The sequence below is a fragment of the Frieseomelitta varia genome, unplaced genomic scaffold, assembly GCF_011392965.1.
Source record: "Frieseomelitta varia isolate USP_RPSP 00005682 unplaced genomic scaffold, Fvar_1.2 scaffold_180, whole genome shotgun sequence".
Classification (NCBI taxonomy): domain Eukaryota; kingdom Metazoa; phylum Arthropoda; class Insecta; order Hymenoptera; family Apidae; genus Frieseomelitta; species Frieseomelitta varia.
In genome coordinates, this window is record NW_025109528.1 from 361704 (window position 1) to 374479 (window position 12776).

The 12776-nt window shown below is 37.2% G+C and overlaps 2 protein-coding genes across 2 annotated transcripts in view; both read left to right on the forward strand.

The window, feature by feature from the left end:
• LOC122538830 (dorsal-ventral patterning protein tolloid-like) overlaps positions 1-12776 on the forward strand; it is a gene marked incomplete at its 5' end in the record, with an annotated part of 383300 nt that overhangs the window by 303504 nt on the left and 67020 nt on the right. The gene's annotated exons all lie outside the window — the stretch shown is intronic.
• Positions 1-12776, forward strand: part of LOC122538829 (facilitated trehalose transporter Tret1-2 homolog) — a 60333-nt gene that overhangs the window by 45801 nt on the left and 1756 nt on the right. The window contains exons 3-7 of the mRNA XM_043673268.1: positions 6871-7004; positions 9353-9599; positions 10902-11186; positions 11751-12003; positions 12166-12506. Of these exons, the coding sequence (XP_043529203.1) occupies positions 6871-7004; positions 9353-9599; positions 10902-11186; positions 11751-12003; positions 12166-12506 (1260 nt within the window). The remainder of the gene's footprint in view (positions 1-6870; positions 7005-9352; positions 9600-10901; positions 11187-11750; positions 12004-12165; positions 12507-12776) is intronic.

Sequence of the window (12776 nt, forward strand, 5' to 3'; positions counted from 1 at the left end):
TTGCCTGATGCATAAATGCAGTATATTTTACTTTACTTTACTTTACTTTTTAAGGTACCCTTGTGTTTAGGGAAATGTTTTGAATCTTGCCACGCGAAAGAAAATGATCAAACATACATACGTACATCAATATTAAATATAATTTTAATTTTATTAAAATTAAATATTATTTTATAAATAAATAATAAAATAAGGATAATGAATACTACTTTTATTTTATTATGTATTTCAATTTTACATCATTATTATTATCATTTAAATGTCATTATTTATTTTAATTTTCTTAGTATACAAATTTTTAGTAAACTCTTTATTAATTTCCATCTTTTTACGCTACTTTTACCAAAAAAAAAAAAAAAAAAAAAGTGAAATATCGCCTGTACAGTGTTGAATCGATCCACTCTGCTTTCAGTGAATCTCCCTCATCCCTCATTATGCATTATGCGTTATTAGAATAATGCCTGTCGCGTTTAGCTTTTTCTACAGTACCCACGCGGTCGATTGCGATTTTCTTTTTTCCCCATGGCCGATCGAAGCACCGGACCTCGACATAATATCGGAAATTATCGATCAACGCGGCGCTGTTCAACGAGCAGACACTCGCGTCGGAGTAATCGCTCGGCCAGGGTCGTATTTAAGTGGCAGATTTTCGCACGGTCCGCGCTCCGTTTGAGCAGAAAGCTTCGGAAAGCGGCGCCGCGACCCACGCGTTATTGTTCGCGGGCGCAAGATATATCAGAAGTCGCGCCTGGTGGAAAGATTATCGTTTAACACACGTGTATACTCCGACAGAGTATCGAAAGTCTATGCAACTTCACCCGTGGGATTGGCGCCCCTTGCGCGCGTCTTTTTCTCAAATTTCTTCGAAGCGAGAGGCGCGATTTTTTTAACCCCTCGAGCATTTTGTTTTATTCTGAGAATAAGCACTGGTGTGCTTAATTATTAGGCGATGACGAGCATTATACGAAAACACGGTAAATGCACTTGCTGCGAGAGTTAATTAAATTATAACGAAACGATAAATTATTTTGGTGTTTGTTTAAACAATTGTTGATTTTATTGAGTCTATTTTATCTTTTTGATTTGTTGCCTTGAAACATTCCAAAGTGTGCTAAAATTATGAATATTTTATTGTAAATAAATATAATGTATATAAATTATAAAAAATAATATTATAAAATATACAATTCTTTTACAATAGGTAGCAAAGGCGACGTTTTTTTTCTACGTGACGAGTATATTCGACACTAAACGTTGTCGATCGTAGTGATTACTCACAGACACTCTGTATAGAAAATGTAGACAGTCAAGTTATACTTGGTGATTCTTGGAATTTAACTTCATCAGAAGTAGATATATATATCATATGTCATAATCGACAGAAGGTTAATCCGCGTGTGAAAGTGTAGAAAAAATTTTATTACAAGAGACTCATTAAATTGATATGCATTAAACGTTAATCTTCCAATCCATAAAAATCGATTCCATGGAAAAAAATCCCATCTTTTCATGATGAATATACGCTCGACATTAAAGGGTTAACGACGTGATGTAAAGATCTATTCTAAACACATGCGCTTGACACGAAATTCCTTCCAAGCAGCGGTGGAAAACTAGAACTGGAAGAGACTCGACTGTCACGGTGCAACGACGAAACACACGGCGCGTATTTTTCTTTTTCTTTTTCGTTTTTTTTTTTTTTTTTTTGACTGTGCGCGACACGTGCGTGTGCGCCCGAGTTCGATGTGAAATATCGAACAGAGATTTCGGAACAGGTGCGAGTGACACGGCTTTACGGATTCCGCGGTAAAGCTGAACGCGTTCGTGATCGTCGATGCATTTGCAATTTTTCTGCCGTGCCCTTCGATTACTTCCGGACGTGATCGTTCGTTACTCTGCCATCGAGAGATTTATCGCGAATAAAAGGAAGCTTTTGCGAATGAAAATTTTGGAGATTTGCCGGATTTTTAGAAGCGAAGACCGCGAAACGGCTCAAACAAGCTACACTCGTGTCGACTTCAAAGTTGAAATTGGTCAAAACGTCCTAACAGCGACCTTATGATTCTCCTGTTTCTTGATTAGGTTTCACTAACGTTTGATTTATCACAGTTGTAGCGTCAGTGCGAGTCTAAATAATCAAATGATAAAACTAACTGTTAATATTATTCGAAATATGAACATTACATTCACGCATTCAGAATCATAAAGTCGCTGTTAGAATTTTAAGGTAAAAAAAAATTACCTTGCATTGTATTCTACTCATCACGAAGTTAAAACTTTTTCAAGGAACCTGATAGTTCTTTTGAAAAATGGCAAAAAAGTTTCTTAATAATTTAACGCTGCGAACGCGTGAGTCCTAACAGCGACTTTATGGTTCTGGTAATTTTCATATTAGGTTTCACTAACATTTGATTTATCACAGATGTAGCGTCAGTGCGAGTCTAAATAATCAAATGATAAAATTAACTGTTAATATTATTCGAAATATAAATATTACATTCACATATCCAGAATCATAAAGTCGCTGTTAGAATTTTATGGTAAAAGAAATTTTTTTTTTGCATTGTATTCTACTCATTACGAAGGTAAAACTTTCAAGGAACCATAGTTCACAGCCTAATAATTCTTTTGAAAAAAGTTTCTTTGGTCATCAATCAAATGTTTGTGAAATCTAATCTATAATCATAAAGTCGCTGTTAGCACGCATTCGTCAACAGTGTTAAATGATTAAGAATCTTTCAAAAGAAGCATTAGGTTGCGACCTGTGGTTCCTTTTATCTTCGCGATGAGTAGAATACAATGTAAAAAGAAAAAGAAATTTTTGAAATTCAAGATCAAGATTAATTTTGCCGCAAGTTCTATACATGTATATCCATCAAATCGAAGATGTGGAATTCATTTATGATAGCCACGGGCAAATTTTCCTTTTCTTCTTTTGGTCCTATATCCGATTATTTTAAATTTCACCAAACACGTTGACAGAACTCGATTAAAGGAGCCAGTTATTTAGATTGATTAAGAAACAGCCGGCGGTCTCTTTGTCCGCAATCGGAGATCGGGAATCGAATCGAGCGGCGACCATTATTTTCGACAGCCGTGGGTCAATACTGCGTTACACGAGGCGATTGAATTATCTCCCCGGCTGTAATTCAATAACCGGACAATTTCGCCCTCTTTCGCGATGAATTAATGCATTTATCCGATCTTTAAACGTGGCAATTTATTTCACGCGAAGCAACCTCGACGGGATCGCGCGAAATTGCACAATAATTGCAGACACGCCCTGCATTATCCGCGATTATAGCTCATAAATAATTATATCCTCGGCGGTGCTGACCGACATAAGACTGGAAAAATTCACTTGGAAAAATATCGAATACCTCGGCAGGAATACATACGTTTTATAATAGATTGTTTCTGGCTCGAACCGGGTTGATGTCATCTCTATTTCTCACTAGCACGTACGAGCAATTCCATCGAGTGCTGGTAGATCGACTTGTCGGAACGGATACTGCCGGCGGAGTTATTAGTGTCACGTGATACTTGAATAATTGTCTTCGGATAATTTTTGAAAATTGAGTCCGATCAAACGAACGATTTCCAACGAGAAAATTCTCCTTCTCGAAAAGGTCTTAATTTTTATGAAGCGAGAAACCTTGAATTACAGAAGCTCTGTCTTTGAACATTGTTTCGCGATACAAGAATAATTTCGAACTTTTGATTGAAAAGCTGAAAATCCTTCTGGGAAGAATTTCGCGACCTGACTGTGAACATTTCTGTGATACTAATTCGTGAATTACGGGGCCTTGTCAGATGAAAAAGATCGATCTATATATCGATTTAGAAAAAAATGAAATTTAAAATTCATCAACGCTAGAACTGCTGTGACAATTGAAGCGTAAAATATCCATCAAAGACGTTAAAGTGAAAAAGATAGGAAAACTCTGTGGTAACTTGCGCAAATTTTTATCTATATTATTATATATCTTTTATCTATATTATTATTTTTTATTTATCTATATTATTATATATCTTTTTTATCTGTATTATAATTTTTTATTTATCTATATTATATATATTATTTTATTTATCTATATTATTATATATCTTTTTTATCTATATTATTGTTTACACAAAAAATCGTTTAAATCTCTAAAAATGCGTAGTAATTCATACCTACAAAATTTCCAACGAAAGGTAAATTGTAAGTGGTCATTTTGACCATTTTAATAATTCTAATATTATAATTAAGATATATTAATTATATATCTTTTTAAGAATTGCCTACGACGAACTTTTATTTGTACAGAATCGCAAGAATCATTCAAACCTCTGAATATGCAACATTGTAAATCTGCGAAACTATTTTAAAGAAAATTATAAATTGGTCATTTCGATCACCGCGGTAGTTCCAGCGTTAAAGAAAACACCTTTTTCTGAATATATATGTATAATACAACAAATTTTCGATTAAAGATACCAACTTCCCATCGAAGAATAGCGATCTGACTAACAAACCAACGATTGTGCGTTGAACGAACACGAACCCGACGTCTCAAGCGACACGATCTAACAGTAGAAATTCTCTCGTATGAAACTCGACTAGCGCGGGAATGATTTATACGGTTGAGTGGACTTCTGACGCCTATTCACGGATCGTGAAAAATCAACGCTACTGCGTTTCATTATTATTGTTACCTACGGTAACTTTTAACTGCGTGTGATCAAAAAAAAAAAAAAAAGAAAAAAAAGAAGGAAAGAAAATATTTCGACCGCATTGAACACCAGACAATTTACATTTGAGAATTCTGCGAACGCGAGGTTTCGGTTTCCACGTGCGAAACTCTCTCGGATGCGTCGAGGGTTTCATTTTGGTACTCGAAATACGCATTAAAGGGTTGCAGAGTCCTGTTGGGAAGTTAAGGGACGACTCGCGTTCTGCAGGGCGAGTACAGATTAGCGAGTGTATTTTACTAAACTACCGCAGTGTCTGTGTATTTTGTTGTTCGTTGTTGCAACGCAAACGAAACGCACACAGACCATAATGTGGCGGTGACGCAACCGACGAAAGGAAGAGATATTGTGAAAAGCTCTGGATGATGATGAATAATAATCCATCCACACGAAATTTCTACGATCGATGACGCTTCGGGTTTGGATTCCTTTTTTTTTCTTTTCTTTTTTTTTTTCTTCTCGAAGAGATCACGAAGAGATCGAGTTTTCCGACAATGCAAGGTAGAAACGAGGTCGAGAAAGGAGGAAATCTCGTCTTTCATCGAGAAGGCTCGAGGATGCACTAGAAGGAGAAAGAGAGAGAGAGAGAGACTGATTGCAACAACGTTTCGCATTCCTCCGCATGAGATTCCATCGTGCCGTAATTTCGGCTCCGTGTACCATAAAATCGGTGGTTTCTGCACCACCGAGAGAAGCTCGAGCGTTCTCGAGCATTGTCACGCGCGCGCGGCTCGATCCTCGATTGCCGAGGACGCGTATGCATCCGGAGCCTAACCCGATGCGAAATGTTCAGTATTTCTTGCCAGGCTGGAGAGACCTGCTTTCAATTTGCGGCCAACAATTTGCCCGACGACTACACCACTACTGCGACGCGCGGGCCCCGTGATATACATACATTCCATGACATTCCTGTATTTCCCGATGAAGGGAATCATTCCCTTCCCACCCCTCCGATACGCCCAACTTGCGAAACTTACGATCTTCATGCCTGCCAGTGGATGATTGGCAATTGTATATTTATCAGACTTGTATTTCTTTTTTTTCTTTTCTTTTTTTAATTGTATAATAGGAAGCATGAAAATCTGTCGATACTTCAGACACCTCTTGAAACGTAAAATTTTAGTTTTTTTTTTCTTTTTTTTAAATCGTATAATAGGAAGCATGAAAATCTGTCGATACTTCAGACACCTCTTGAAACGTAAAATTTTAGTTTTTTTTTCTTTTTTTTAAATCGTATAATAGGAAGCATGAAAATTTGTCGATACTTCAGACACCTTTTGAAACGTAAAATTTTAGTTTTACCTTGAATTCTCTCTTTTTGAAAATATTTTTAACACCAATATTGAAACACCAATGTGTTTTTTTGTCTTTTCGTAAACATTCATACGTATGTAAAAATACTGAAAAGTTTTATTTACGCTTTAATCTTGAAGATTTGCAACAACCCCTTAATTAAAACTTGCTGTACGATTTTTTTCTTTCTCTTTTCAATTTTATTTTATTCTTTTTATTCTTGAGTATATTTTGTTGTTTTAACTAACGTCCAAAGACGAAAGAAGAAAAATCGTACAGCAAATGAGAGACTTTGATCTTCGAGATTAAAGCGATGAATTTCGTCGTAAATAAAATTTTTGAGTGTCTTACGCATGTATGAATTTTTACAAGAAAAAAAAAAAAAAACATTTGCTACATTAAAATATTTTGAAAAAAAAAAAAGGAGGAATTCAGGGTAGCTGAAAACTAAAACTTTACGTTTTAAAACGAGATCAAATAAATTATTAACGAAGCTGTAACAAAAGCTATAACGTATTGACAATTTTTCATTGAAATTAACTGCGGCACAGAACCGACTGCACGCAAACAATTTAACAATTAAAATTAATGACAACAAGGTCGTAAAATTTTTTTGGAAAGCCAGAACGTTACACACTTTGCTTCTTTAGTAGTCTACGTCTTTAGTATTCTACTCGATAAAATATGATTAACGTTAAAAATCCACGTTCAGGTTTGCTCGTCACTGTATTTTTAGCTGAGTTGTTTTTCGATTCGCATCAAGTTCTTGTCGAGAAATGAGGGGCTGAGAAAAAAAAAAAAACGGAGGAAGTTTTCACGGATTTCGTTTGTGCATTTTCGTAGGTGCTGGCTACGCTGGCGCTGTCTATGGGAACGCTGTCGTCGGGCCTGGCAAAGGGTTACACTTCGCCAGCCTTGGACTCCATTCTGGACAACCAGCCGCCTCACCTTTATCAAACTTCCAACAACGACACTTGGTAAGTACCTCTTCGTACATGGAAAAATTCAGCGCGAGTAAAACTACCGCGCGTGAGCTACCGTGTTAAAGAAACGATAAAGAGAGATAGAAAGTGTGTGTGTGTGTGTGTGTGCGTGCGTTAAAGAAACGACGCAGACAGAACATTAAAGGCGCAAATAGGAAAGGTGAAACTCGCTAAGTAATCGTAAGTTAGGCGCGTGTCGTGTCCGGCAACGATTAGCCAGTCGGCAGATAAGCAAATTAAATAAACCCTCGCTCGACCGTATAATAAAGCGCGTGCGAATATTTCAGATAATTTGCTCAACAAACGCATTAACGTCACTCCCGTTCCGTTTCAAGCTGTCGCGCACTTTCTCCGCGACAAACGGTGGTTGCGTTCGATTATAAAAAAAAAGCACGTCACCGAGAACTGACAATGAAATCGTGCTCGTTGTATGTACGTGCATGCACATTGGATCCTTTGTAATATTCGTACGCCTTACGTAATATCGAAATTTATGATCAACAACTTTGCTTCTCTCTCTCTTTTCTTTCTTTTTTTTTTTTGTAATTGTCACAGAACAAGATTTTGGCTTTTAGGTCTCGTTCGTTGAAACGACAGCTTGTCAGAACAGTATCTTGATCTCCACTGTACAAAGCTGAATTGAATCTTATGAGCGCCACCTCTGCAAAATACACGCAGAGAACGACATCGAGTCGCTTTGCTCTCGATGGACCAAATAAATGGAGTTCCATTGTATAATATAGGTCTCTTCCCTTTCGTCTATTTTGAATTTTAACAAAACATCGAAATACAAGAGAAAACTAATTTTATTAATTTTAACATGAGGAAACGTTAATTTTATTCATTTCAAATTAAATTCAAGCACAAACGTGATTTTCTTTTTGCGTTCTTTAATCTATAAAAAATATATATATATATTTTAAATAAATGGAGTTCCATTGTATAATATAGGTCTCTTCCCTTTCTTCTATTTTGAATTTTAACAAAACGTCGAAATACAAGAGAAAACTAATCTCATTAATTTTAACATGAGGAAACGCTAATTTTATCAATTTCAAATTAAATTCAAGCACAAACGTGATTTTCTTTTTGCGTTCTTTAATCTATAAAAAAAATATATATATATTTTAAATAAATGGAGTTCCATTGTATAATATAGGTCTCTTCCCTTTCTTCTATTTTGAATTTTAACAAAACGTCGAAATACAAGAGAAAACTAATCTCATTAATTTTAACATGAGGAAACGCTAATTTTATCAATTTCAAATTAAATTCAAGCACAAACGTGATTTTCTTTTTGCGTTCTTTAATCTATAAAAAAAATATATATATATTTTAAATAAATGGAGTTCCATTGTATAATATAGGTCTCTTCCCTTTCTTCTATTTTGAATTTTAACAAAACGTCGAAATACAAGAGAAAACTAATCTCATTAATTTTAACATGAGGAAACGCTAATTTTATCAATTTCAAATTAAATTCAAGCACAAACGTGATTTTCTTTTTGCGTACTTTAATCTATAAAAAATATATATATATATTTTAAATAAATGGAATTCCATTGTATAATATAGGTTTTTTCCCTTTCGTCTATTTTGAATTTTAACAAAACGTCGAAATACAAGAGAAAACTAATCTTATGAATTTTAACATGAGGAAATGCTAATTTTATTCATTTCAAATTAAATTCAAGCACAAACGCGATTTTCTTTTTGCGTACTTTAATCTATAAAAAAAAAAAAAATATGTAATAGAAGAATTAGGGATTTATTTCAGTAAAAAGTAATGTTTGACCCGCCCTGTACCTACAGAAATATTATATATACACATCCACACGCACGCGCGTCATATTTTTATCCATCGATCTTCAAAGTCGCTTACACGAAATATGCACAAGGCCTAAACTTGGCATTACGATTAATTGCCTTGGTTAATACGCCTTGGTTAGTTTCCTCTCGCACAATGCCGCGCAACGAATTATACGAATTATACAAGTATCCAATGATCCGAAATGGAATCGAATTAACCGAACGAAGAGGAGAGTTCGAGAGGCATCGAGTGCCTCGAGATCCTCCAGATCCTCCGTTGTTGGGCAAAGAGCGAACTGACAGATCTTCACAACGAACTATGAACCGGGTTCATAGGATGATCGATCGCACGCACCCATATCGAGGACGATATCGATCAGTCCTCGGTGAGCGTTTAACGGCTTAATCGGCCGATAGACGAGACAATGCAGAGAGGAGGCGGCCTCTCTCGGCATTAGAGACAGCGATTACGCTCTCCCCGTTGCACAACGTTAGTCACTGTCGTCCGTAATCGTATTGGCCATTTGTCGTAGGTCGGCTTTCTCGGTGACGCAACAAGAAGCCTCGTGGGTCGCGTCGTTGTCGATGCTGGGCGCATGGTTCGGCGCTATGATCGGCGATTGGATAATGAGGAGGGGTCGCAGATTGGCGCTCCGTGTCACGTCCTTGCCGCTGGCCGTCGTCTGGATCCTCACGGGCATCGCACCCTGCGTCGAGCTGGTCTACGTCACCAGCTTCATCGGCGGCCTCTGTTGCTCCGTGATCACTATGGTGGCACAGGTATCGTATCCTTTCTTTCGTAACTTCTATTTTTTCTTTAATGTCGCATCGACAGCGAGGTCATTAGCGACGACGGTGCCATTAGATATGAGTGTGGTAGTTTATGTTTTTGAGGTATTTTAGTACTCTTTGTGTGTCATTTTGAGAAGTCAGGTTTATGTTTGCGTTGATTCGGTATTTCTGTCTTTGGCATTTCGGATTTCTGTGGTGTGGCATTCGTGCACTGTGTGGGTTATTGTTAGTAGTACTTTCTTAACTGTCGATCGCCGATTTTTCATAAAATCTCGCTTAGACGTAGTTTTCTTTCTTTCTTTCTTTCTTTTTTTTTTTTTTTTGTCGGCAATCGTGAATATCGAATATGGGTGGAAACTATCCTCAATGTTGGGGATATATATATGTTGTAGGGATTATATATATGTTGTCAAATATCTCGGAAATTACCTTCGTGTAAATTCGCACGATATTTTTGACTCATAGAAGATATTGCAACGAAATTTGACATAAAAATATTCCTTCTCAATAATACACATAATGTTTCATGTTTGTTTAATTGCTGTTTGGAAACTATCCTCAATGTTGGGGTATATTTTGTCAAATATCTCGGAAATTACCTTCGTGTAAATTCGCACGATATTTTTGACTCATAGAAGATATTGCAACGAAATTTGACATAAAAATATTCCTTTTCAATGATATACATAATGTGCAATGTGATATGTGTCATGTTTGTTTAAATTACTGTTTGGAAACTATCCTCAATGTTGGGGTATATTTTGTCAAATATCTCGGAAATTACCTTTGTGTCGCATGAAAATGATATACATATGTACAATGTGACATGTTTCATGTTTGTTTAACTGCTGTTTCATTAATTTTATAAACAAATTTGACAAATTATTAACTTTATAGTCTATCTACTATATTTCTGAACTAATTCAACCAATCACACGTAGATCAAACTTTTAATTTTGAAATTATGAACGAAATCGAATAGCACTGAACGTACAAGAATATTCAAATGTAAAATGTCCGGCGACATCATCTAAAAAAAAAAAAAAAAAAAAAACATTTATCCGAACCATACACTAAAAACACTTTATTTTTTGTTGGTCTCTCCACGTAAGTAAATTCTTGAATATTTGTCTATGAAAACTATATATATATATTCAACTCGTTTGGAGTTGAACATCGACGATTGCCAATAAACATTTTTCCCGAAAACTATATTGCCAAATTTTATCAAAATCTTCGATCGTCCGGCAAACAGAGGCACAAAGGCACGTGACAATCATTTTCGTTTAGGTGTATATATCGGAGATCTCGATGCCGGGGATCAGGGGTTGTCTGTCGGCGATGTTGAAGGTGCTCGGCCACGTCGGCGTGTTACTGTCGTACATCGCGGGCACGTACCTGAATTGGCGGCAGAGCGCGTTGCTGGTAGCCATAGCTCCGTCGATGCTCTTTCTGGGGACACTGTTCATACCCGAGACGCCGTCGTACCTCGTGCTCAACGGCAAGGACGACGAGGCTGCCAACAGCCTGCAATGGCTGCGCGGTGATCACGTCGACATACGTCACGAACTGCAGGTAATTAAGATGTACTTCAAGAATATGTACAGTGGTTGTAAAAAGTATTCGTACAGTGGCCAATCACTACAATTATTCATAAAATAATAATGTTTATTTATAATTATAATTATACATAAATATATATTTCTTTATTTATAATTATAATTATATGTAAATACATATTTATTTATTTATAATTATAATTTATTTATAATTATATGTAAATGTATATTTATTTATTTGTAATTATATATAAATATATATATTTATTTATAATTATAATTATATGTAAATATATATATTTATTTATTTATAATTATATATAAATATAATTTATTTATTTGTAATTATAATTATAAATAAATATTATTATTCATTTTAGTCGTGATTATCCACCGTACGAACTTCTTCCATCGTGGCTCTCTCGCAAATGTGCCTGTTGCCCGTTCCTCGTCACGCACAATGCGAAACGTTATTCAAATGGCGATCGTATCAGAATGAAATGGTGATTCATTCCATCGAATTCGTTCCGTTCCTTCACGGACGATCCATATCAATATTCGCCACGATTGTGTGTTCCAGGTGATCAAAACGAACATCCTCGCCTCGCGAGCCAAGCAGTACGAGCTGACGTTCAAGAACAGCATGTTCACGCCGCGGCTGTACAAGCCGATCGCCATCACTTGCGGGTTAATGTTCTTCCAACGGTTTTCTGGGGCGAACGCGTTCAATTATTACGCGGTCATTATATTCCGTCAGACGCTCGGTGGCATGAATCCTCACGGCGCGACCATTGCAATTGGCTTCGTGCAATTATTGGCTTCTCTGTTATCAGGTACGGTAAGCCGAGACTTTCATTGCGTGTTGTCGCGAGGTCATTCGTCGAGGGACCTCGTCGAGAGAAAAAAAAAAAAAAAAAAACGCTCGATTGGACGAAGCACTCTAGTTCTCTATATTCTCTGTTTCGTTTTCTCATTTCTCTGTACGTTTCCTGCAGGATTCCTGATCGACATCGTGGGCAGGCTACCGCTGCTGATAGCCAGCACGGTGTTCATGTCGCTGGCGTTGGCAGGTTTCGGCAGTTATGCCTACTACGTGTCGCAGACGCAAAATCTTGGGTATCCGGACTCGGCGGTGGTCGGCCAACACGACTGGATACCGCTGCTCTGCGTGCTCGTCTTCACGACCGCTCTGGCTCTGGGCATATCGCCAATTTCGTGGTTATTGATTGGCGAGCTCTTTCCTCTGGAGTATCGCGGCCTCGGCTCGAGCATCAGCACCAGCTTCAGCTACTTCTGCGCGTTCGTCGGGATCAAGCTCTTCATGGACTTTCAGCAGGTGAAACGTCGTAACTCGTAATTGTGATCGCGTAAGATCGTGACAGCGTAGCCTAACAGCCCAACATCCCGTTCCCCCTCCGTTAACGCGTGTCGGGGGCGTTTAGGCATTCGTGCTGTACGGTGTTTAATTAGATGTTTGGGTCGATAAATTACAATCGAGCGCAGTATCTGATCATGCTCCGGTGCATAATTGAAATGCCACGGTACTTACGCGCCGCTACGTACCCAAACGGGGCTACGGCGCTTAAATATTAATGCAGCAGTGTCG